The 27,562-nt window shown below is 35.4% G+C and overlaps 1 protein-coding gene across 1 annotated transcript in view; it reads right to left on the minus strand.

The window, feature by feature from the left end:
* Positions 1–27,562, minus strand: part of PLCZ1 (phospholipase C zeta 1) — a gene marked incomplete at its 5' end in the record, with an annotated part of 48,590 nt that overhangs the window by 3,056 nt on the left and 17,972 nt on the right. The window contains 7 exons of the mRNA XM_082351370.1: positions 8,650–8,782; positions 11,993–12,165; positions 13,255–13,371; positions 17,591–17,738; positions 18,998–19,240; positions 22,456–22,605; positions 26,563–26,707. Of these exons, the coding sequence (XP_082207496.1) occupies positions 8,650–8,782; positions 11,993–12,165; positions 13,255–13,371; positions 17,591–17,738; positions 18,998–19,240; positions 22,456–22,605; positions 26,563–26,707 (1,109 nt within the window). The remainder of the gene's footprint in view (positions 1–8,649; positions 8,783–11,992; positions 12,166–13,254; positions 13,372–17,590; positions 17,739–18,997; positions 19,241–22,455; positions 22,606–26,562; positions 26,708–27,562) is intronic.

Below are 27,562 nucleotides of genomic sequence, written 5' to 3' on the forward strand. Positions count from 1 at the left end.
TCTCTAGAAGGAAACAATAGCAGAATAACTGAGGCAGAAGAAGGGATAAGTGATCTGGAAGATAGAACAGTGGAAATAACTACTGCAGAGCAGAGTAAAGAAAAAAGAATGAAGAGAATTGCAGACAATCTCAGAGTCCTCTGAGACAACATTAAAGGCACCAACATTCAAATTATAGGGGTCCAAGAAGAAGAAGAGAAAAAGAAAGGGACTGAGAAAATATTTGAAGAGATTATATTTGAATACTTCCCTAATATGGGAAAGGAGATAATCAAGTCCAGGAAGCACAGAGAGTGCCATACAGGATAAATCCAAGGAGAAACATGCCAAGACACATATTAATCAAACTATCAAAAATTAATTACAAAGAAAAAATATTAAAGGCAGCAAGGAAAAAAACAAAAACATACAAGGGAATCCCAATAAGGTTAACAGCTGATCTTTCAGCAGCAACTCTGCAAGCCAGAAGGGAGTGGTAGGACATATTTAAAGTGATGAAAGGGAAAAAACCTACAACAAAGATTACTCTGCCCAGCAAGGATCTCATTCAGATTCGACGGACAAATTAAAACCTTTAGAGACAAGCAAAAGCTAAGAGAATTCAGCACCACCAAACCAGCTTTACAACAAATGCTAATGGAACTTCTCTAGGCAGGAAACACAGGAGAAGGAAAAGACCTACAATAACAAACTCAAAACAGTTAAGAAAATGGTAATAGGAACATTCATATCGGTAATTACCTTAAATGTAAGTGGATTAAATGCTCCAACCAAAAGACATAGACTGGCTGAATGGATACAAAAACAAGACCCGTATATATGCTGTCTACAAGAGACCCATTTCAGACCTAGGGACACTACAGACTGAAAGTGAGGGGTTGGAAAAAGATATTCCATGCAAAAGGAAATCAAAAGAAAGCTGGAGTAGCAATTCTCATATCAGAAAAAATAGACTTTAAAATAAAGACTGTTATAAGAGACAAAGAAGGACACTCCATAATGATCAAGGGATCAATCCAAGAAGATATAACAATTGTAAATATCTATGCACCCAACATAGGAGCACCTCAATATATAAGGAAAATACTAACAGCCATAAAAGGGCAAGTTGACAGTAACATAATTATAGTAGGGGACTTTAACACCTCACTTTTACCAATGGACAGATCACCCAAAATGAAAATAAATAAGGAAACACAAGCTTTAAGTGATACATTAAACAAGATGGACTTACTTGATATTTATAGGACATTCCATCCAAAAACAACAGAATACACTTTCTTCTCAAGTGCTCATGGAACATTCTCCAGGATAGATCATATCTTGGGTCACAAATCAAGCCTTGGTAAATTTAAGAAAATTGAAATGATATCAAGTATCTTTTCCGACCACAACGCTATGAGACTAGATATCAATTACGGGAAAAAAACTATAAAAACTACAAACACATGGAGGCTAAACAATAAACTACTTAATAACCAAGAGATTGTTGAAGAAATCAAAGAGGAAATAAAAAAACACCTAGAAATAAATGACAATGAAAACACGACGACCTAAAACCTATGGGATGCAGCAAAAGCAGTTCTAAGAGGGAAGTTTATGGCAATACAATTCTACCTCAAGAAACAAGAAATATCTCAAATAAACAACCTAACCTTACACCTAAAGCAATTAGAGAAAGAAGAACAAAAAAACCACAGAGTTAGCAGAAGGAAAGAAATCATGAAGACCAGGTCAGAAGGAAATGAAAAAGAAATGAAGGAAATAATAGCAAAGATCAATAAAACTAAAAGCTGCTTCCTTGAGAAGATAAACAAAATGATAAACCATTAGCCAGATTCAAGAAAAAAAGGGAGAAGACTCAAATCAATAGAATTAGGCATGAAAAAGGAGAAGTAACAACTGACACTGCAGAAATACAAAGGATCATGAGAGATTACTACAAGCAACTCTATGCCAAAAAAATGGACAACCTGGAAGAAATGGACAAATTCTTAGAAAAGCACAACCTTCTGAGACTGAACCAGGAAGAAATAGAAAATATGAACAGACTGATCACAAGTATTGAAACTGTAACTGTGATTAAAAATCTTCCAACAAACAAAAGCCAAGGACCAGATGGCTTCACAGACGAATTCTATCAAACATTTAGAGAAGAACTAACACCTATCCTTCTCAAAGTCTTCCAAAATATAGCAGAGGGAGGAACACTCCCCAACTCATTCTACGAGGCCACCGTCACCCTGATAACAAAACCAGACAAAGATGTCACAAAGAAAGAAAACTACAGGCCAATATCCCTGATGAACATAGATGCGAAAATCCTCAACAAAATACTAGCAAACAGAATCCAACAACACACTAAAAGAACCATACACCATGATCGAGTGGGATTTATCCCAGGAATGCAAGGATTCTTCAATATACGCAAATCAATCGATGTGATACACCATATTAACAAATTGAAGGAGAAAAACCATATGATCATCTCAATAGATGCAGAGAAAGCCTTCGACAAAATTCAACACCCATTTATGATAAAAACCCTCCAGAAAGTAGGCATAGAGGGAACTTACCTCAACGTAATAAAGGCCATATATGACAAACCCACAGCCAACATCGTCCTCAATGGTGAAAAACTGAAACCATTTCCACTAAGATCAGGAGCAAGACAAGGTTGCTCACTCTCACCACTATTATTCAACATAGTTTTGGAAGTGTTAGCCACAGCAATCAGAGAAGAAAAAGAAATAGAAGGAATCCAAATGGAAAAGAAGAAGTAAAACTGTCACTGTTTGCAGATGACATGATACTATACATAGAGAATCCTAAAGATGCTTCCAGAAAACTACTAGAGCTAATCAATGAATCTGGTAAAGTAGCAGGATACAAAATTAATGCACAGAAATCTCTTGCATTCCTATACACTGGTGATGAAAAATCTGAAATAGAAATTAAGGAAACACTCCCATTTACCATTGCAACAAAAAGAATAAAATACCTAGGAATAAACCTACCTAAGGAGACAAAAGACCTGTATGCAGAAAACTATAAAACACTGATAAAAGAAATTAAAAATGATACAAACAGATGGAGAGATATATCATGTTCTTGGATTGGAAGAATCAACATTGTGAAAATGACTATACTACCCAAAGCAATCTACAGATTCAATGCAATCCCTATCAAACTACCAATGACATTTTTCACAGAACTAGAACAAAAAATTTCACAATTTGTATGGAAACACAAAAGACCCCAAACAGCAAAAGCAACCTTGGTAAAGAACAACAGAGCTGGAGGAATCAGGCTCCCTGACTTCAGACTATACTACAAAGCTGCAGTATGGTACTGGCACAAAAACAGAAATATAGGTCAATGAAACAGGATTGAAAGCCCAGAGAGAAACCCACGCACATATGGTCACTTTATTTTTGATAAAGGAGGTAAGAATATACAATGCAGAAAAGACAGCCTCTTCAATAAGTGCTGCTGGGATAACTGGACAGCTACATGTAAAAGAATGAAATTAGAACCCTCCTTAACACCATACACAAAAATAAACTCAAAATGATTTAAAGACCTAAATGTAAGGCCAGACACTCTAAAACTCTTAGAGGAAAACATAGGCAGAACACTCTATGACATAAATCACAGCAAGATCCTTTTTCACCCACCTCCTAGAGAAATGGAAATAAAAACAAAAATAAACAAATTGGACCTAATGAAACTTAAAAGCTTTTGCACAGTGGAGGAAACCATATACAAGACAAAAAGACAACCCTCAGAATGGGAGAAAATATTTGCATTGAAGCAACTGACAAAGGGTTAATCTCCAAAATTTACAAGCAGCTCATTCAGCTTCATATCAAAAAAATAAACAACCCAATGCAAACATGGGCAGAAGACCTAAATAGACATTTCTCCAAAGAAGACGTACAGATTGCCAACAAACACATGAAAGAATGCTCAACATCACTAATCATTAGAGAAATGCAAATCAAAACTACAATGGGGTATCACCTCACACCAGTCAGAATGGCCATCATCAAAAAATCTACAAACCGTAAATGCTGGAGAGGGTGTGGAGAAAAGAGAACCCTCTTGCACTGTGGGTGGAAATGTAAATTGATACAGCCACTATGGAAAACAGTATGGAGGTTCCTTAAAAAGCTAAAAATACAACTACCATATGACCCAGCAATCCCACTACTGGGCATATACCCTGAGAAAACCATAATTCAAAAAGAGTCATGTACCACAATGTTCACCGCAGCTCTATTTACAATAGCCAGGACATGGAAGCAACCTAAGTGTCCATCGACAGATGAATGGATAAAGAAGATGTGGCACATACATACAATGGAATATTACTCAGCCATAAAAAGAAACGAAACTGATTTATTTGTAGTGAAGTGGATGGACTTAGAGTCTGTCATAAAGAGTGAAGTAAGTCAGAAAAAGAAAAACAAATACCATATGCTAACACATATATATGGAATCTAAAAAAAAAAGGTGGTCATGAAGAACTTAGTGGCAGGACAGGAATAAAGATGCAGACCTACTAGAGAATGGACTTGCAGACACGGCAAGGGGGAAGGGTAAGCTGGGACGAAGTGAGAGAGTGGCATGGACATATATACACTACCAAATGTAAAATAGATAGCTAGTGGGAAGCAGCCGCATAGCACAAGGAGATCAGCTCGGTGCTTTATGACCACCTAGACAGCTGGGATATGGAGGGTGGGAGGGAGGGAGACGCAAGAGGAAGAGATATGGGGATATATGTATATGTATAGCTGATTCACTTTGTTTTAAAGAGAAACTAACACACACACACACACACACACACAAACCAATAAACAGAAGCTTATTGCCCATGTGTGATAGACTGTATGAGTGCTATGGAATGAATGTTTTTGCCCCCTCATTCAGATGTTGAAGTCCTTATCCCCACCGTGATGCTATTTTGAGGTGGGGCCTTGGGGAATTAATTGGGTCATGAGGTTGGAGCCCCCAAGAATGGGATTAATGCCCTCATAAGGAGAGACACAAGAGAAATAATCTGGCTCTGCCATGTGAGGAGGATACAGCAAGAAAACAGCTGCGTACAAACCAGGAAGAGTACCCTCATCAGAATGTGACCATGGATTTCTAACTTCTAGAACTGTGAGAAAATAAATTCCTATGTTTTAAGCCAACCAGTCTGTTTTTGTTGCTGCTGTAGCAGCCTGAACTAAGACATTGAGTAAGCATGAGTTAGAACTAAATTTGTGTTATCTTTGTATGGGTTGTTTGATCTAACCCAACCTGTCTGATATAATCTCCCCATAAACTTGAACTACTTCTATTCAATTTCAATTCATTGAGCTTCATCAAAACAACATGATGAGGACACAGAGAGGGGGAAGGGTAAGCTGGGACAAAGTGAGAGAGTGGCATGCACATATATACACTACCAAATGTAAAATAGATAGCTACTGGGAAGCAGCCGCATAGCACAGGGAGATCAGCTCAGTGCTTTGTGACCACCTAGAGGGGTGGGATAGGGAGGGTGGGAGAGAGGGAGACCCAAGAGGGAAGAGATATGGGAATATATGTATATGTATAACTGATTCACTTTGTTATAAAGCAGAAACTAACACACCATTGTAAAGCAATTATACTCCAATAAAGATGTTAAAAAAAAAAAAACAAAGTCGATGAGTAATTTATGTCCTTAGCAAAATAGATTATCCCAAACACTCTCTTGCCAAACAAGAAATCCAAATTGTATCACAATGTGACCCAAATCAGAAAAAAATTAAGCATAATTGAATGGAATCAAGAAATTCACATCCAGATCAAATATACACTCTTATTTAATAAAAACTCAAAAGTTCAGAGAAAAATAATGTATTATTTTTCATTGTACAAAGGCAAGCTACACCTACTACTTCAATAGATCTGTCCTTTGAGTTACATTTCAAGAAGTATTGAAGCATTTATGACTAATTATACCATATCTATGTTTTCTATGGTGCATCTGTGGTCACAAGAGCACATTTACTAGGAAGTAATCCAGAATGCAGTCCATGCCCGTAAAAATATTAAACAAATTGATTCACACTGGAATAATAACCATCTTACCTTGCCTTAAGAAAAGAAATAATTCAATGGAGTACAGGGGCAGGTTTAAGAGTCAATTCTTTATAGACACTGAAAAATGTCTGCACAAAATTCTTATACTAATTTATTCTTCCTCCTCCAACCATCCTTCACCATACTCTCTTTCACTCTTTCATACACACACACACACACACACACACACACACACAATCATATATAGATATATATGAAAGTCCTTTTAGTGTCAAAATAAAATAAATAAATAAAAAATAAACCAGAATACCAAATTTGATTAGTTACAAATATAGTTAAAAATCACTTCCCCACCTTACCCAAATGTGATCGTTTTCCTCCCAGACTCTCACGTCTTTCATTACACTACCACTACCCTAGTAGCTAAGTGATCTCAGAATCCCTCCTGTCCGGTTATCTACACCCTTAGTCTTGCTGGTCTTCCTTACATGCATCCTCCATTCCTTTTCTGATGCCACAGCCCTTCTTTAGGACCTGACTTCTACATGCTCTAACCGTGAGATCACATCTAACTCTATTCTGTATTTCTCATCTCTCTCTCACACACTTTGTCCTCTCTACTCTGCAGAAATGATCTCCGGAACGCTCAATTCTCTTAGTGTTTTATATCCCTGTTTAAAAGTTTTAATTTTATTCATTTTATACAGAAAAGAAAGTTTCTACTGCCTTATCATGGCTTTCACTATTTTCCATGACCATACCCAAGGTAAGTTTCTCATTTTATCTCACATTAATCTTTCTTAAGTACATTGCATTTGAACTTCTTTACTTTTCCCTAACATGTTTGAATTTTGTTTTCTCCGTGTTTTAGCACTCATATTATTACTTTTGCCTTAAATTTCCTTATCATTGGGAATTGCCTGGCCGCCCAGTGGTTAGGATTTGGCTCTTTCACTGCCGTGGCCCAGGTTCAATCCCTGATCAGGGAACTAAGATCATGCAAGCCTCTCAGCATGGCCAAAAAAGGAAAGAAAAAGAAAAAGAAAAAGGAAAAAAGTTCCCTTATCCTCAATCTCTATAAAAAATTCTACTCATTTGCCAAGAACCATCTCCAAATTTGCCCCTTCCATACTATTCTTTGTACTTTCTTTAAAGCACTAATGACTTTTTCATAACAGTTTTACTTATATCTCATATTCCACTCTGAACTGTAAACTATCTACAATAGAATTAGTTGGGACATACATAAGAATGCAGTTAATAAACAGAGATTTGAAGTGTTTTTGATACTTAGAACCAGGCTTTTAATATAATGGGCCCAGTAATGTCTGATGAACCAAACTGAATTTCTGTAGGGATATTCTCATAAAACCCAGGGATGCAATCAAATTTCTAATGGGAGCTAGAATCATAGTATTATATAAAGTTTGCATTGAATAAATTAATGTTCTGTACATTTTGTCATGAAGATTCAAGTAAGGGGATGGAGAAAACAAGGGATAGGTTACTAGAAGCTTCCTGATAGCAGTTACCATTTCTTTACACTGCCATTTCAACTCTAAGGGGTGCCAAATAAAGCAGGACGTCATCACTAATATCCCTTCCCACTGATAACATAGGATGAGGTAGCAAAACTTCCCAAACCTTTTTTCATGCCTTTTGCACTACGGGCCATGCTGGAGGAATATTCTGGATTTGGGAGGAGTTGAACATTGGACATTTGTGGGGGGGATTATCACCGAAGAAGAAGAAGACTACTAAGACTGCACCTGCTTCTCTGTCTGTGCCATTTAGCCTGGAGCATATTTCCAGACTCTGAAATGAAGTCCACTATATTCTGGGAATATCTACTCATAGAAGATTCTAGACTCAAAGGATCAGTTGCAAGCTCTCTTCCCATGTGATTCTAAGAGTCAGCCCCAAGAATCTATACTTTTCTAATTTCATTCATGATTTCAACTTCAGAGAAGAAATAACAATGTCAGTTCTGTATTACCTAAATTATCATGGGATGCTGGAACACTGAAAATCTTACCAAAGTAATTTCTTCCATTCCTACATTTCTCTGCTGGCAAAAATGACTGAATTTTTTATCCAAATACTGTACGAGTAGGTTTCTATGGCATCCTTAGCCTGAGTCAGAAGCCACAGACCTCTGATCTAAAATAATTCAAGTAGTGAAGTAAAACTACGTAACATGCTGTATCAGAGAAATCTTAAGTTCTTTATTTTACACAGAGGCTAGAAGCTAAGTAGATTTGCAGCTGTCAAAATGTCACTCTTAATTCAGTCATACAAGGAAACATAAAATGGAAGTAAAAATGGAAAAAGCACTAATTTTTCAGGTCAGATACATTTTTGTATCTGTAATCTGAAAATACATCTAGCCAACATTAAGTCATTGTCAAATTGTTTTTGCTGCATATAACACTTTGGTCATCTTGAACATAATGCAAAACCTTTTCCTTATGAATAATAAATATGTATCAAAACTCTATCAATATATGATTTTTAAGCTTTTCAACAAGAAGTCTAATAGATGTTCGATAAAATATATTAGGAGCTCACCATTTTTTTTAATTACACGACTCTGCTGTTTCATTTGATCATTTGGAACCCCCAAAATTTCTACACTCACTAATGTGTCAGCTTTGTTAGATGATGAATGATAACTGGGAGGCAACTGGATCCCACTGATGAGCTGCACAAAAATAAGGGAATTCAAGAATTTAGCAGAATGTCAAACTGCATCACTGCTTAATTTCAAAATAAAATAGGTTTTCCAAAAATCATGATTGACTAAGTCATTTCCCACCAAAAAAAAAACAAACAAAGTGAAAGTAGAAAATAGTGCCAATTTTTAATTTTAACTCTTTTATCCTCAAGTATCAATAGATAAACACCAGGAACATGTCTAAATTATTCCATTTTACCAATACGTGATTATAATAGAATCCACATTCTCCAAGATTGATGGTCCAACAAATATTTTTATTTTAAAAGCATTGTTATGGTCCCCTTCTACTGTAATTCAGGCTGAGTCACTCCAAAAACATGAATTCAAATTCATATTGTATATATACAACAAAAAAACTGTAAACTATAAATACAACTCCTGAAATATAAGAAAAAACACATAATTTCCTATGATAACATTTTCTGACAGTATAATTTATATGTTTGGATAATTTATCATGAAATTTTACCTTAACCATTGCTTTCTATATTATCATAAGTAACCTGAGTTTGACAAAATCAATTATTTCATATATATATTAGGGACTGGATAGCAGAAAAATGCTTAACAAAGTAACTAATAATAGTTTTATTTACTCTTCTATTAGTCAAGCTAATTGTTGAAGCACAGATTTGTTTTACTTTAAGGAACAAAGTCCGAATAAAAAAAACAACAGTATTTGAAGTGTACTAGTTTATTTACAGAGTGTACTAATGTAAAAAATTGAGACATGATTTCAATTTCTGAAGATTATAATAAAGAGGAACAAATAAATAATTGTTGTGAAAAAAGAAAGAAAAAAAGAAGGAAAAGAAAAGAAAAAAGTGCCAGTGTGTAATTTTTTCTTTCCTACATCCACAAATTATGGCATCAGCTAGAAACCAGAGTAACTGTGCAAATATTTAACAAACAGTATGGAACGGGCACTTATCAATAAGCATAATTAGATATCAAGGTAACTTGAAAGAACATTGACTGTGAAAAACTAGTACACTGATACCAGAGCCTATCAGCTGAATATAGGCCCTCCAGGTAATAAACCCTTATCAATATGGAGAAGGTGCATCTCATGCCAAAAAAAAATTTATAACTAAATAATAATAGAATATGAGTACTGAAATAGAATTTAGAGATTTATTGTTCAAATAATTTGTACACTCTGATTCACAAAGCCCTTCCAGGGGCCGCTGCAGAGGATGGATGTCAAACAGAAAACCCTTAGTGGTCAACCAGATAGTTCTGCTTTCATCTATTGGTCTTATACACGAGATTTTAAACTTAGAAAATGATACCTTAGTTTTTATAAGCTTGACAATAACTGGTTTAATCCAAAGTTCTCTGTTTACAGTTGACAAAGCGTAAACCAGAAATGTTAAATGGCTTCATCAAGGACATAAGAAAGCTAATGGCAAAACTAGGTTTTTGCATTCCCAAATCATGCTCTCCACAATTTGTGCAAGTCATAATGTAATCACAAAGCTCCCTAGAACAATCAGAACAAGAAGGGAAGACACACATGGCTATGGCAGCAGCTTCCTAGGAAAATCATCAACCCTGCCTCTTTCACACCACGTCACTTACACCCCTACATGAGAACTCTCAGAATACAAACAGGTGGCATTTGTAAACATCTGTGCATACCAGCTATCCTCCATCTTCACTTTCGCAATAAAAGAGCACATATATTCTCTTTAGTATTCTCAACTTGAAAAAGAAATCATTCATTCAATTAACCTACATGTATTGAGCATATAGTTTGTGTCAGTCACTGTGGATAAGGGTTGAACAAAACACAGTCCTTATCCCTAAAGGACCCTCAGACAAGTGGGGGGAGAAAGACAAGTATAACAAGCAGATAATTATAATTTACAGTGTGGTAAGTGCCATAATGTATGCATGTATAGGGTGTTACCGAAAAACAGAAGAATTCAAAAGAAGCACAACTTAGCACAAGAAAACGCTTCCAAAAAGAAGTGACACTTAAAGTATTGAAAAATGCGTCAGAATGCAATAGGCAGATGAAGGATGGAAGAGTAGTCCAATCAAAGGAAATAGCATATGCAATACACAGAAGAGTCATTGTGGACAAAAAAGAAGGCTTCCATACAGTTTCAGAATGGGTTGAAAGGCTGGAGGAAGTGAGAGATGAGGCTAGAGGAGTAGGACAAAGCCAGACTAAGAAAACGATCAGGAGACACAAATAAATATTAAGTAGGCATGAGAAGATGAGCACTGCAGCAAAATCTCTCTGGTTGACTTGTGGAAGATGGATCAGGACAACTGAGACAAGACTACCTGAAAACCCCTTAGGAAGCCAAAGGAATGGAGGTGACGACAGGTAACAGACCCCTAAACAAAAGACAGTCACAAACGACATCAGATCAAGGGGATGGTTAAGGGAGACATTTAAAGTGAGATCTACAGAACTTAGAAATGGATCGGACATGGGAAGTGAAGGAGATGTGGAAGACAAGAATAGCTCCCACTTTTCTTGCCTGAGTTAATTGAGTCAAGGAATTTGACTCAATTCCCTGAGATTTAAATAAAATAGAAGTAGATTTGACGAGGAAGGGATGTTCAGGCTTTAATATTTTAAGTTTGACAGAATATTGGTAAGGATGTTAAGTAGGCTATTAAAAATAAGCCTTTATAGTCCAAAAATGAGGTCAGATTTGAGCATTGTTTGCAGTTGAAACAGTGAATGTGTATAATGTGAACATGTATAAAAGAATACAAGGAGAATGTTTAGTTTGAGATGAGGATTAAGAAATTCTTTCTCACCCACAAATGAAAGTGAGAAAGAATCGCTTGCATATAGACTAAAAAGGAAAGAAGAAATCCACAGAAGCACATCAATGAGATTTGTGTGGATTAGGAAGGGATCTGAAAAAGTGGCTGAAACACCCCATCTTCTCACTAGAACAACAATTAGAACAACTAGACTAGTTCCTCTAATTAGAACTATGCAATTTTTTTCATTCATGCAAAAAGGCAACAGAAAGACATTTTTCAGATATGCAAGGATGTTGAAATACCTCCCACCTACATTACCTGAAAAGATTAACAGAAATTTAAAAGGCATTAAAGAAAATCAATAGAACTAAAAATATTAATGCATACTATCTAGCTTATATCATAACCAATAAAGGTAAAAGAAAAAGTAATTAATCTTACCCTTATCATAAGTATGATTGGATTACTGTCCATTAGTGCTTTATTTGGATTGAACTTTGTTTTACTATCTCTTAGGAAGTGTGGTTTCAAAATATATCCAGAACCACCATTATCCAAAAATTTTCCATTTTGAAGATCCATAGGCAGACCAGGGGTCTGGAAATTTAAGGCCACTGTGAGGGAAAAAGACTATTTTGACATGGTCAGGAAATAGAGGGTATATCTAAAGAAACGCAATTAAACAGTTTACTGAAACCTAATCATGAATTATATATCTTCGAACATTTTAAGAGCAAGCATTAGCCAAATAAATCATGATTTTTAAACCTTTCCTTTTGCCATGTCATTGTTAACATATGAAGGTGAGTTTCAAAATTTAATCTGCAAATTATTTTACAGCTTTGAGTTAAAAAATCAAAATGGCATACAGCATAGATTATAGAATAGCAATGTACATGTCAGAAAACATTCAGGAAATATGAGAGTAAAGAAAATCAGTACATTAAATGCTAGAAGGGAAGACACCAACTGTATCATAGACTTTCAGGTCTAAAGAGGTACTGTAATCACTTGAGGAGAAAGCGAGGAACAGGCAGAGCAATAATTGTTGTTAAAATATGGAAACAACTCCATATAGGCTGGTAAATAGCCACTATATGCAGTACCACCATCTACCCCCCACTGCCCTCCCTACCATCCTGACCCCGCTCCCTCCCTCTCTGAAAACCTATGGGCCTTGTCACAATTCAGCAGCAGAAGGGTTAACACCTGGCACTTTCTGACTGGTTCGTCCCACTGGTACACCAGTTGATCAATTTGGAATAAGGAGAGTCAGTCAAGGACAAATAACAAAGCTATGCAGTCTTACTTTTCAATACTATGAATGCAGAAGTGATTAAAGTACAAAAAGCAGAGGTCACTTGATTTGAAGAGGCCCTTAGCAAATCTTTCAGGCAAAGGACTTGACCTTCACTGTCCTCTTACATCTCTTTTTGGTTTCTTTTTCCCATTCCTACAATTCCCATGCAAACTCTTCATGAATTTAACCTCCATGCTTCTACCCTCACCTAGATTTACCCTTTTCAACCTATTTAGGAATAACTTCAACCCTTGAAGCCAATGATTCATCATTGCTTGACTCCAAAACACCCAGGGTCGAAAATTCTTCAAAGGAAGCTCTTTTCATGAATCTTTTATTAATTCACAAAATGAATTTATTTTATCTTATTTTTGCAAAAAACTCAATATCCTATGTAACATACCCATTTGACAACCTACATTCCAAAATTCTTGAGGATTAAAATTAGAAGAGTCGGTTCTTGTTGCTTTGGGATATATTCTGGTAATGAACTTCGTGGTGTGAAGAATAAATTCATTGGCTAAAAAAAGAAATTTATTAAAACATTGCAAAGATTTCAAATAAACTACTATGTCTATATATTTATTTAATTCTACAACAGTTTCAATAATGTTGATGTCTATTGTCCTGGCAGAAATATTTGCAATTCATGGAAATCAAAATAAATTCATGCCTTTGTTTGGCAGTGTAATTCACTGTTATTGAAAAGCTAATAATAATTTTTTATTAAACAATTTTATGTAATTACTCACTCGAAGAAAGAAACAATTGGATACTATATTTTTTTTTGTTCACATCCAAATTAATTTCACTTTGACATAGAGTATATAAAATTCCAAAATAAAATGCATCCATTTTTGAAAACAAAAGTATCTTTGCCCATTTTGGTTTTTTTCACTTTGGTTTTCACATTAGGACAGAATCGCACAGAAGTCATATAAAACTATGTGATGTCATCCAAGTTAATCAAGTTGAATATTTAACAGATCCTCAGGGCTGAAAGGGACCTTAAAGTTACTCAACTCAGCTTCCAGCTGACCTTCTAACCATCATAGTATCTTTCCCCAAAATTCATTCAATTTCTGTTTGCATCCCTCCATTGAAAGAGAACTTGTGGGACTTCCCTGGTGGCACAGTGGTTAAGAATCCGCCTGCCAATGCAGGGGACACTGGTTCGAGACCTGGTCCAGGAAGATCACACATGCCGTGGAGCAACTAAGCCCATGCGCCACAACTACTGAGCCCGCATGCCACAACTACTGAAGCCCTCACTCCTAGAGCCCATGCTCCTCAGCAAGAGAAGCCACCGCAATGAGAAGCCCGTGCACCACAAAGAAGAGTAGCCCCTGCTCACCGCAACTAGAGAAAGCCAGCATGCAGCAACAAAGTCCCAACGCAGCCAAAAATAAATAAATAAATAGTTATTAAAAAATAAGATAAAAAATAAAAGGCATTTGTTCTTCAAAAAAAAAAAAAAAAGAAAGAGAACTTGCTACCTCCCAATACTTCTGATTATTTCAAATGTTTTCCTTACAAGGAAAGTAAGACAATGTCTATACTTGAAGCACACACACACACACACACACACACACACACACACACACACACACACACACACACACATGAGTCCGTTTCAGTTTCTATACATATTCTTTATGTTTCTACCTATATTTTTTTACACATTTCTAGTAATTCTATTTAAATCACTTAAGATTCAAAACTAATTGACACCACTTACCATTGGACACCCCTCAAATTTTTGAACATAGATTTTATGTTTCTCCAAGGTTTTTATTCTTTCACTAAGCAGATCCTGTTCCCACAACTATTTCTGCTAATATGGTGACCAGTCATGGAAGAAATGGTTATTGCCTATGTCCACTCTATTTGCTATTCAGGCTAGAACAGAATCATTGCCACTCTCATCCTAAAAACTGTTCTTTAGGAAGCATTGTCAGGTAAAAAATTACAGTTACTGAAGTTAATAGTAATTACAGTTAATTTAATTAACACTCAATTTTAGAAGTTATCCTCTCCTTGAGGAAAAGTTCACTTTGAAGCTACTCATGTACAAATGCACTTTGTGTGCCCACGTGTCATGGTCCCTTATCCAGTCCTAAACTAGATGTCTATCTGTTGATAAAATACGTACTCTTCTGGGTCTTAATTTTTTTCATCTACAAAGCGATAAACATGAATGATCACTATGGATCCTTAACATGATTTTGTTACTTCTGAGATTTAGAAATTAAACATGCTGTTTTCACATAGCATGAGAAATGTGAAAATTAAATAATAAAAAATAAGAAAACAACATATAATCTCACCACTCAATTAATAACGCTGATAACCTCTTGGTATATATATATTTCCATTCTTTTGTCATATGTATATACTTATTTTTAATTGAATCTTATTGTTTATTCCATTTTATAAACTTCCATTTTTTAACTTACTAAGATAACATGAAAATCATTCCATTTCAATAATATTCACCTACGACATTATTTTTAAATGACTGAAAAGCATTCACACATATGAAAATTTCTGTTTCTGATTTTTCCCTATTATAAACTTAATGATGTTTATTATGTTTTTAATAATGATAGACATCCTTGCAGAACATCTTTGCCCAATCATTAATTATTTACTATTAACTTTTGGCACAAGAAAAATGTTCTATACTCTTTCCAAAGAAAGGCTGATGCTATATTTTATGACTCTGCTCTGAACTACCCAGTCCCTTTTCAGATTTTGAGCCAGTGTTTAATATGATGAGAGTGAGAGAATTATAACGACTTTTGCTGTGCCCAGACGTCCTGTCCCCACGAACAACAACAAAAACCATCCAATAGTTTGAAACGATGGAGGCTAGTAAAGTAGGTCATTCAAATTCAAACTCTGTTGACATAGTTCACAGTAAAAAATATGCTTTATATCACAACCCAACACCACACACACACACACACACAAAATTGTTTCATAAAACAATACTTATTCTTCCTGCCTACAATATATCTTCTCCATTCTATTATTTTGTTCTTTCCATTCCATTTTATTATATTCCATTCCATTCTACTCTAGTCTATTCTTTTAACTGTCATTTAGATCTACTGAATTGATTTTTGGTCACAAGCCTCAGTTTAAAAAAAAAAAAAAAAGCCCTATAATATAGGATCTTTCCAACAGGTAATTTGAGGAGATAAGCTAAAGCATGCCTCAAAACCCTAGGGTACTGATGGCCAGCCCAATGAGGTTAACCAAGAATTATACCAGAATCTGTATTTCCTAATAGCCAACAGCTTTTCTCAGGTCAGTTGCAGGTGCTGATTTCTCTGCCATGGTGCTTCTACATAAGATGGTAGATTGCAATTTTTAAAAAGGATATGGAGAGTCACCTGATTCTGATTATTAAGTTAATTGATTGTTGAGGAACAGGGTAGGCTGCCCCTAAAATGTGCCTCAGTGACATATTGATTATTTTGAATTAAAGTGACTTAAGAAATGGCCAATGCAAGAGGGACACTCTATCCCTCTTTTCTGTCTCCTTCAAAGCAGGAAATAAATGTCTCACGTGAAAGATGCACTCCCTGCGTCCGAACGTAGGACACCCTTCCCACCAAAGACAGGGAACTCAGGGCTGAGAAGACTGTGAAAACAAACTTTGTGACTTCTTTAATTTACTACCCCAAGCCCAAACTCTGTTTGACTTCTTCACTAATTGGTCACCCAAAACCTAAGTTTCTTTGTCCTGTCAATTCCTCACAAATTTATTGTTTCTTTGTCTAAAAAGTATAAAACCTGCCTACTTTGGTCACTTCTTAGGTCCCATTTCTATGAATTAAATTTTGGTTCTTTTTCTCCTGTCAATATGGCTTGCATCAGTTTTATTAGTAGTCCAGCCACAAGAACTCAAGAAGGATAGAGGGAAAAAATTTCCCCTCCCGACAGACCATCCCTTTTTAAGTTGATGGTATTCCCTGCCATATAAGTCTGAGAAGAAGGTAGCGTCTTCTTCCCATTCTCTTTCCCTGTTGTGTCTCGGGCTCTACCAAGCAGAATAAACCCACCTCAGATGTAGAGTCAGGAGACAGTGAAAAGAATATGCAGAGACACATGGTCCCTCTGCAGGTACACAGCCATCTGGCAGTCTGGCCTGGGTACCATTTTTTCCCTCTTATTCACCTTAGAGATACAGCCTCCCAGTCTATTTAACTCTACCTCTTAGAGGCCCACCGAGTCCACAAAGTTCACCCTGGCTCCAATCTCCCTGACATAAGCCTTTATCATCTCCTCCCTGCAGGCAGTGTCACCCTTATGCTGCTAACAGAGGCATATTTCAGAAACACACAGGGGATCATGTGACTCCTGAGATTTCAATCTTTTCCTACTCACTTTGGATTGTAGGACAAAGTTCAAGTTCCTTGTAATTTGGCTTTGCCTGCCTCTGTAGCCTTGTCACTCGCTGCTCTCCCATGTAAACTGCTCACCAGAGCCCCTCCCAACAAAGTGTCCAGACTGTACATTCTCAATCAAACTTTCATGACTTAAGTAATGGTTGAGTTCTGTGAAATAAAACTTAATGTGACCTGAGGCATGTAACCCTTTTTAAAATATGTTAAATATGTTGAAATTGTACTAGAATATAGTTTTTGTAAACATCAATGACCAATTTTGACACCTTAAAAGTGAATATAACTTGTTTAAACACTTCATCTATTTGAATCATAAGAATTTACCTCTCAGCTTTGAAAGTTTTCGGGCTTGTGACTCCCCAATAGAGTTACTTTCATTAAATTGTTGATAGAGTCTTGAATGGTGAAAACTTCTGAACTTCTCAGCTTTAGTATAAATAACAAGATCAGATAGGGCCGTAGCTATTTTTAACTTTGTGGTGAAAAAAAAAAGGCAATAATTTCACATTTTCGCACTAATCATTTGAAAAATTTTTTTTTCAATAAAGAAAATATGCTTTCAAATCAATGATTTTAGTCTTTTCATAAGATTATATCCTCAAAAACTATTTTGATTCGGTCAATGTGAATATGTTCTATTATGATAACATTTAATGTTAATTATGAGACAACCTAAACCTAAAATCCCAATTAATGTAATAAGTATTGAGGATGGCAATTATTTCTATTTCCTTTTTCCCAAAGGTCTTAGTTTAGTTTCATGAATTCTACAAATTCAAGAACTTTAGTCATGATTAAGTATATTTCCAATGTGATCTAACATTTTGGAATAACTTCTGTTGTATAGTACTGTATTGCTCTTCTATAGCCCAGTATCTATACCCTCTGCACTTCTGTTAGCCCCTTCCAAAGTGTTCTCTTTTTTTTTTTTGGAAAACACTTCTTGCACATGCTCAATCCATGTGCTTAAGTGTCGGTAACGTGCACTGGGCCTGGCTAACCAGAGCTCTGCATTCCCCACAGTAAGTGGCTCTGGGATGCACGCAGCTTGGATCATAGCCAATGTACAAAAAGAATCTGCTTGGTCAGCTGAGAGATAGATAGGCCTTCCACTGGATTTGAATCTGAAAGCATGTAAAACTGAAGCTTTGCAAAGGCTTGCACCAGTATAGGAAAAGTAAGGCTAAAGTTGGAGAAAGAAATTTCTGTGGACTTTGCTTGATACACTTCAACCAAGTCATTACTGAAATTAGAATCCCTTTCCCTAAATTTTTCATTTCTGTGGACCAATTGAATTAATTCACATTTTACTTAAACCAGCTGAATTAGTTTTGTACCCCTTGCAACCGTGTATACCTTCCTTTGTCATGCTAACTTGTATACTTAAAATACTATATAATATAAACAGTGCTTTTCTTGTCTCTGACAGTATGATCTCCTTCAGAGCAGTTACACTATCTTTTGTACACTGCACAGTGTCTAATACATAAGAAGGCATAATATTTGTTGGCTGTAGAGAAAAAAATAATTACAAACAGCTAATACAGGAAGAGATGACTTCTAAAACTTCTTGTCCCCTGCTAGTTTTTTCCAAACAAATTTTATATAATAGACTGAAGTTATTATAAGTAGGAAAAAGATGTTTTCCTCCAAAATGTTTTAAAACTACTCAACAAAAAAATAAGACAACTTTTCAATCACTTGTAAGGCTTTCGCAAAGCCTCATCTCACCTTCTTTTTCTTGAAGAGTGGAATTCCGACTGCCCTTTTTGACTCTGCCTCCTTTTCCAAATCGTCTTGAAAAGCATCCGATGGTTCTGGTCCTTTGGCCTCATTTTCCTCCTCCTCTTGCTCTGCCTCCTCTTCTTCTTCACATTCCTCTACCTGACCATGCTTATCAGAACCTCTCCTTTCACGGGTTTCCTTTAAAGTTCCTATTTTCTTGTTTCTAACTAATATTTTGAATTTTAATGCCTACAGAAACAATTTAAAAGAAAGATACAATTACACATGCACAGGTAAATTTGCACTTGTCATTGTCATCGAGAAGTTTTTCATCATATTTTCAATTTGCCCACAGTAGTAAGATATGTAAAAGCTCCATCTTTTTTCCGTATTCCTAAAAACCTAATAGAAACCAGTGATATTATTGTATTGACCAAAATTCACCAAAAGATATGCCTGTAATGATTGGGGCTTTCTTTTCTTTTCTATTTCTTCTACATTCCATATATTATTACTATGCACAAATTTGAAATACATGAAAATTATATATATAAAATTTTATATAAATTTTTATTATTATTATTAAAATTATACATATAATTTTATATAAATTATTATTTATATAATTATATATATATATATATTTTTCAATGTTACAGAAGTTAGAATGTTACAACTTCTGGTAGTGAATGCTTCAGGTCATCACTCTCTTATCCAACATTAAAAAGTATTATATGAGATCAGGTATATAAAAATGTCTATTATAGTATTTGACATCTAGTAAAGACTAAATTTAAGCTAAAGATTTATAAATCTTCACATTTCAACTGTATTGCATACGAGCATCATCAACTTAATATCTCCTGCCCTTCAAAACTAGGAGCATGGCAAAATTCACCATCTGGGTCACTCATTCTAAATCCAAAGCCTTCTGGTTCCTTTCTTTCACTTACTTATTTCTGCCCTTTTCAAATATTCATTAATTTAACAAACATACTTATTAAGTGCCTGCTACATTGTATTTAATGTTGCTGGGATCTGGACTGTGAAGACAAATTCTTTTCTTTTTTTATTATAATGTTTTTATTTATTTATTTATTTATTTATTTTTGGCTGTATTGGGTCTTATTTGTGACACATGGGATCATTGTTGCAGCATGCGGGAACTTTGGTTGCGGCGGGCGGGCTTCTCTCTAGCTGTGGCGCATGGACTCCAGAGTGCATGGGCTCTGTAGTTGTGGTTCATGGGCTCCAGAGCACGTGGGCTCTGTAGTTTGTGGCGTGCAGCCTCTCTAGTTGAGGCACGCAAGCTCAGTAGTTGTAGCATGTGGGCTTAGTTGCCCCGCGGCATGTGGGATCTTAGTTCCCCAACCAGGGATCAAACCCGTGTCCCCTGCACTGGAAGGCAGATGCTTTACCACTGGACCACCAGGGAAGTCCCTAAAGTTCTTTTCTTCGAGGAGTTTTGATTGCCCTTCTCTTTGTCATCCCCAGGTACCCACTCTAATTATTCCATCATCTTGGGTCTTCTCTCTTTTACTATGACCCTCATGTTACTAATACAGAGTTTACCAAAGTGCACTCTGCAACCGCATGTATCAAAAGCATCACCTGGGGTTCTTGTTAAAAGAACAGATTTCTGCAATCTACTTCAAAATTAGAGAACCAGAATCTTGAATCGTGGGACAGAATCATGTCTCTTTAACAAGTCTCCAGGCAATTCTTTTGTATACTGAGGGCTAAGTGCAGTATGAGAAAATGACTTTATCTCTAATTTCTCATTTACTCATTGGAAAGCATCTCCTTACCTTAGTGTGGAAGCAAAAGCTTTAATGGAAACTATATATCTGAATACTAAAAAATAGATTTATAAATAATAAGAGGAGGAATTCTATTCCTAGAAAACTGAAATTATTATTATAATTTCCTGAATTAGACCATGACTCTTAGATTCAATCTCTGATGATGTGTTTACAGCACCCTGCACAAGTTGTTTAACCTTTCTTTTCTGTCATAATTGAACACATTTAGCCTGTGAGCATTCTCATCAGGTGAAAGAGTCACAGTTTGTCCATTTGTTCAATTTATTTTCGTCTGTCTTAATTCTATCTTGAGTCCTATACTTCTTGTCCTTAGTGTCATAACACTTTCATCTTTACATTTTCTACTCATCTAAATAAAATAAAAAAAAATGTAAAGGGGGATATTCAAATATTACAAATATATACTATATCTACCAAAATGATGACATGTCAAAATTAAACTATTGGTTGTTAAAAAATACTTTCATTCAAAAAAGAAAAAAGTTCATTTATCACCTGATAAACTTTGGGGTGAGGAGAATGGACCAGCAGAGGAAACTGAAGAGTGGCCAGAGAGGAATGAGGAAAGCCTGAAGAATGTGGTGTTACAGAAGGAAGTGTTTCACGGAAAGGAAGGAGGCATCCATAGCATTGAATGTTGTCAAGGCAACAAGTCAGAGGAAGGCTGAAATAGGTCCGTTAGAATTTACTGGTAGGGGGTACTTCTCTGGTGGTCCAGTGGTAAAGAATCCGCCTTTCAGTGCAGGGAACACAGGTTCAATCCCTGGTTGGGAAACTGAGATCCCATATGACACAGGGCAACTAAGCACCACAACTACAGAGCCCATGTGACCTGGAGTCTGCACTCCACAACTAGAGAAGCCCACGCACTGCAATGAAAGATCCCACAAGCCTCAACAAAGATCCCACGTGCTGCAACTAAGACCCGATGCAGCCAAAAAAAAAAAAAAAGATAAAGAAAATAAATATTAAAAAAATAAAGAATTTACTGGTAAGAAAGTGATGAGCACACTGAAATACTTACTTGGTGCACGTGGAAGAGGAAACCTGATTAGGTGGGTTGTGAGGAGACAAGGAAATGAAAATTTGGGTTGAGAAAGGAAATAATAAAATAAAAAGATAGCTGGAGTAGAAATTGCAATCCTGAGGGTAGGGTGTGGGTGCTTTTTTTAAACCAAATACTTAAGTATGCTCAACTGAAGAGGGTAAGACGCCTGTAGAGACAGGGACATTGAAAACAGCAAATTAAAAAAGGGGGAACCTGCCACCCAGATGCTGAGGTATTGGGCATGAATTCTAATTACAGCCTAGATCTTTGCCTCTTTCTTAGCCTTTGGCCTGTAAAACATACCAAATTCCTGTGGTCTAATGTTAACTGACTTGAAATTTTGGAAACATTGGATATGACGCACAATTAAAATGTGAATTTTTAGGTATATCTCTATATATTCTCTTTATCAAAATGTATTCACCTAAATGCTCACGGGACTATTTCTTAGGAAACACATTGCAAAGATACACCTCTATAAATAATCAAAACTAAGCATTTGTCATTGATCTCTAGCCCAGTTTCATGGGCCAATACAATAGTAGCATGTTTTTTTCTTTTTCTTAACCTGCGCTTCTCAGACAAAGTGTTACCTCTGGTGAAGGTAATTTGTCTGGAAAATCATCAAGCGTATCAGAAAGCAAGGCGTCTCCAAAAGTAGACTGCAAACTGTCTGCCATCACTTCTTGTTGGGAAGGGGAGCAGTGATTTTCTAAAGAGAGCACCACTGGGTAGTCAGATGTCTAAAAAATTAACCATTACTACAGTTATTAATCAAAACTCCTCAATAACTTTAATGCAATTTATAGAAGCACTTAATTTTAAAGCATTTCTAATGTTCAGTACTTTCGCAAAATAATTACGTTTTCTTTAAACTGAAAATAGTTTTGAGTCTGACAAAACAGGGAACATTAAATCTGTATAAAAAGGAAAATTATTACTATTTGCATTAGAAGTATAGGAAAAAAACTGAAGCACCCAACAGTGGGTACTTGTTTAAATAAATTATGGCATATCCTTTAAAAGGAATGATATAACTCTGTCACAAAAGAGGTAGAGCTATATATACTCTACAGAAAGTTATCTATGATCTAGTCTTATGAAGAAAAACAAGTTGCCAAAGAGTAAGATTCTACATTTTTTTTTAAACTGCATATATATGTTTAGATATTTTTAGGAAAAACTTTAACCCTGGTAAGTTAAAAAAAAAAGGTTAATTTTCTACTTTTTCAATTTTAAGTTCTATAATCAAAATTCATTGCTTTATAATTAAAAACAAAGATAAAGATATTTCCAATTTTTAATAATAAAGAGTATCTAGTAAGTAAAAGTGACTCTACAAAGATATTTTCTGCCCTTAGTCATCATTGTAACTTTTAAATTTGTCCCAAAATAGTGAACAACACTCCTTTTGGGATCTTATTCAAAATTATTTTCTTTATTTTGTTTCCAAATATAATTATCAGGACACAAAGTTACCAATTTAGAATAACAAGAAAAGGAATTGCAAGGTCTGCTGCATTATTACAGACCTTCGATATATATGTCATATGTTATATACTATATCACATATAATATTATGCCTTATTAATGTATGAGTATATTAATTTCTTATGGCTGTTGTAACAAATTGCCATAAACTTGGTTGCATGAAACAACAGATATTCATCTTTTCACAATTCTGGAGGCCAAGATTTTGAAATCAGTTTCACTGGTTAAAGTGAAATCAGTTTCACTGGCTAAAATTTCAGCAGCTCTAGGGGAGATCTGTTCTTTGCCTTTTCCAGCTGCTGGTGGTTGCCAACATTCCTTGGCTTGTGGCCACATCACTCCAATCTCTGCCCCTCATCTTCACATTTCCTCCTCTTCTGTGTGTATTAAATCTCCCTCTACCTCCCACTAATAAGGATACATATGATGGCATTTAGGGCCCACCCAGATAATTCAGGATAATCTCTCATCTCAAGATTCTTAACTTCATCACACCCGCAAAGACCCTTTTTCCAAATAAAGTAACATTTACAAGTTCCAGGAATTAGAACCTAATATCTTTGGGGTTCAGCCTAAAAAATGACCTTCTCGTAAATACCCATGTACATATATATTGACTCAGTCTAATATTAAGAGAATAGTGTAAAATTCTTTTCCCAAATATAATAAGTGATTTTGAGACTAGGCAAAGTGAAGGCCTAGCAAATGGATTTCTTGATTAGGCCCTGACTTCACTCACTGGGAAGAACTCATTTTCTTTTTTGTCTTCTGTAGTCCTTGTCTCCACCCTCTGGGAAGATACTCTGGCGTTATCCTCCTTGTTCATATCTAAAGCATGTGCTGAGGAGTTGGCTTTCCTTAAAGCCAAGCCACTTTTGCAGCTTACTTCCTGACCAAGGGTTGTTTTAAGGTTTACCTAACAAGTCAGACTTATGTTTGGTTTTGTTTTTAGCAATACAACTTCCTCAAAAACTTCAATTTCGTATGTTTGTTTCTATTAAGTCACATATGCCAGTAACTATATCTAAAGTTCTTTCCAAGCCACAGTTATCAAGTCTATTTTATTTCATTGTTCTCTCGTCCCCAAAGTAATGGTGACTATAATGAGTAAAAAGTTCAACCTTCGATCTAATCTTTGCTGCAAAACTGTGTCACGTTGTCCAACTGAGAAGTCTCATTGAGTCTGTTGCTCAAAGCCTTTTTTTAAATTCCATCGCTTACTCTTTGGAGTCTTAGAAGCTGTAGGGGTTTGTCCATCCTTGCAAGGCATTTTAATTTTAAGATTGTCTCTATTTCCTTTTATTCCCTCAGTTACCCACCCTGAATGAAGTGAGAGAGTTTGCTACTCAAATATTTGGGAAGAGTATTTCAGATGAAGGGAATAGCAAGTGCAAACGCTTTGAGATATGTCTGGAAAAGGGTAAGGAGGCCAGAATGATCACAAGAACAAGGGAGAGGTAAGAGAGGTAATGGAAAACAGGTCATGTAGGGCCTTGGGAGTCAAGGTATGGACCTTAGCTTCTACTTTGAGTGGGATTGAAGGGTTTGAAAAGGGGAATTACATGAATTGACTTACCAAAAAGTCACTGTGGCTGATATATTGAGATGAAACCACAGGGGAGGAGGGAGAGAAGCAGGAACCCTGGATAAGAGGCCATTGTAATAATCCAAGTGATGATGGTAGTTGACCAGTACAGTGACAGTGAGAATGGGGAAAGGGATTAAATTCAGTGTATATTTTGAAAGTAGAGTCAAGAGGATTTGCTGAAGAACTTATTGAGCGGTTAGAGAGAAAAGAAGGGACTGTTAACATTGACAACAATGATTTAGGCCGAACACGTAAAAGTTAACATTAACTGAGATGGGAAAGACCATGGGACAAGTGGGACTAGGAAAAAGAGGAATATTATCTGGAGCTCAAGTCTAAACATGTTAAGTTAATTATACCTATTAAATACGCAAGTGGAAATGTCAAATCGGGAGTTGTCTATATTGGTGTAAAGTTCAAGGGAGAAGTTTGGATAGAGATATAAATTTAGAAATCATCAGAAATTAGTTGTTTAAGAGAATTAATGCCATATATCAAGGTTTTATACTAAGATAAATTTTTAAATAATTTATATTTATTTTGTGAATATTTAGTATTTTAGACTCTATTTCTAATAAATAATGGAGCAATTGATTTAACTGTGTGATTTTAAGTTATGCTTATGTTTATAGATTGACTTATTTAGGAGTACTTTAAGTTTTTCAAATTTGTAAGTTTAATTTATTAGATATACATTAAGTACTCAGTAAGATTTTGTTAATTAAATCTCTTCAATTGCACTATGGTTGAAGTACTTAAGAAAGAAATCACATATACTAAGTTTAAAAAAAACAATTTAAAATGTCTGAAGGTACTGAATTAGCCAAGCTTGTCAATGGAATCAAGTATTATTCAGAATTCAATGACTGTTAAAATCAGCTCAATTTATAGAGGAGGATTTTTAAGCTGAATTAAGAAGCTCTAGAAAGAATTAAATATTTGAATCTGTAACTTAATACATTTAACAATAATTTTGAAATCCAAAGTAAACTTCTAAACATTCTTTTCTGTATAAATAGCTGACATCATAGTAGAAAAAATGCCAAAAGTTGAGATAATACTTTTTTGACATTTGTGTCTTGAAAGTAAAATATTCGAATGTTGGTAAAACGTTTACTATTACATAGGCCAGTATTTCTCAAACTTCTTTGGCCATTAACTCATGGTAAGAAATATAAATTATATTATGGCACAATACACACGTGTACACACATACACACACACACACATAATATATATTATATAATTAAACAAAAAGTTCCATGAAACTCAAGGGGGGAAAGTATGGGGGGGGGGGTGGCGGGATGAACTGGGAGATCGGGATTGACATATATACACTAATATGTATAAAATAGATAACTAATAAGAACCTGCTGTATACAAAATTTTTTAAATTTTTTTTAAAAGTTCCATGAAACCACATGTACCTTACTACCTGAGATTAACTTTGATAAATCTACCTTTAATGATATACTACATGGATTTCACTGTCAACTAATGGATCATAACCCACAATTGGAAATACCACTGATCTAAACTAAGGCCAAGCGTCATAGGATTTTGAAACAAGTAAATTATCTTATGTTTACATAACTGTAATTTAACAAATACATGCACGTACTATGAATGCGTATTTGTGTATCGCTCGGATAACAGTTTTAAACAGAAGCTTGCTGGTGAATGTATAACCATGGTATACAACAGGTTCATTTTGTGATCCATCCCAGCAGTCAATTTCCAGACAACGGCATCCTTTCACAAGGGCACTAGTAAAATTTAAACAAAATAAATGGTCATTCCTAGATTATGGATTATACCTTTAACAAAATACTACATGAATTTCATTCCCTACTAATAGATCAAAACCCTCTATAGTTTTGTGGGAAAAAAATTTTTCATGGAGGACAACCTAAATAATACTGATTCTTGCTACATCTCTAGATAGGTTTAATTTTATCCTTAGATCAAGCCAACCTTTACCAAGCTGCTTATTTTAACTACATGGTTTGGTCCCCAGCAAAAATGTTTTGAGTGGATTGCACTGTGTCATGCCAACCCTTTTACTCAGAAGCATGCAAAAGAAAGTTGTCTCTCCCCCAGCGGTGGTGTGGAGGGCACTTTTCACTGTCTCACACTGAGTGAAATGAATGAATAATGACGTGGGAACGAATAATGAAAATTTGTCTCTCACTCAGGAAAGAAATTCTCCACTTAAATAAGTTTAAGGGGCTTTTTGTGGATTAAAATATTTAATGCAGTTAATATTAGTTTTCCTCTTTTAAAGAGGAGGAAACTGAGACACAAAAAAGTTATATCTATCATATAATTAACAAATGAGAGAAAGGGAGGAAAGATTAGCACCAGAAACTTAAACATTAATAGGTAAACATTGCATTACACCACCTCTCATAAGTAGAGAAATTTTGAACGACTTGCATTTTGAGTGTATCTTCCACAATTGTGTAAGGAAATAGAGGAAGAAATACAATTAAACTTAACTTTAAATTTTCACATGGGTGGAACACTTTCTTGGAATTCAAAAGTAATTTTCTGTATTTCTAAGTCAACCTGTTTAAAATGTGTAGTTTCTCTCTTTAAAAAATTAATATAATGAGATATGA

The sequence above is a fragment of the Balaenoptera borealis genome (genome assembly GCF_965194805.1).
Source record: "Balaenoptera borealis genome assembly, chromosome: 13".
Taxonomy (NCBI): domain Eukaryota; kingdom Metazoa; phylum Chordata; class Mammalia; order Artiodactyla; family Balaenopteridae; genus Balaenoptera; species Balaenoptera borealis.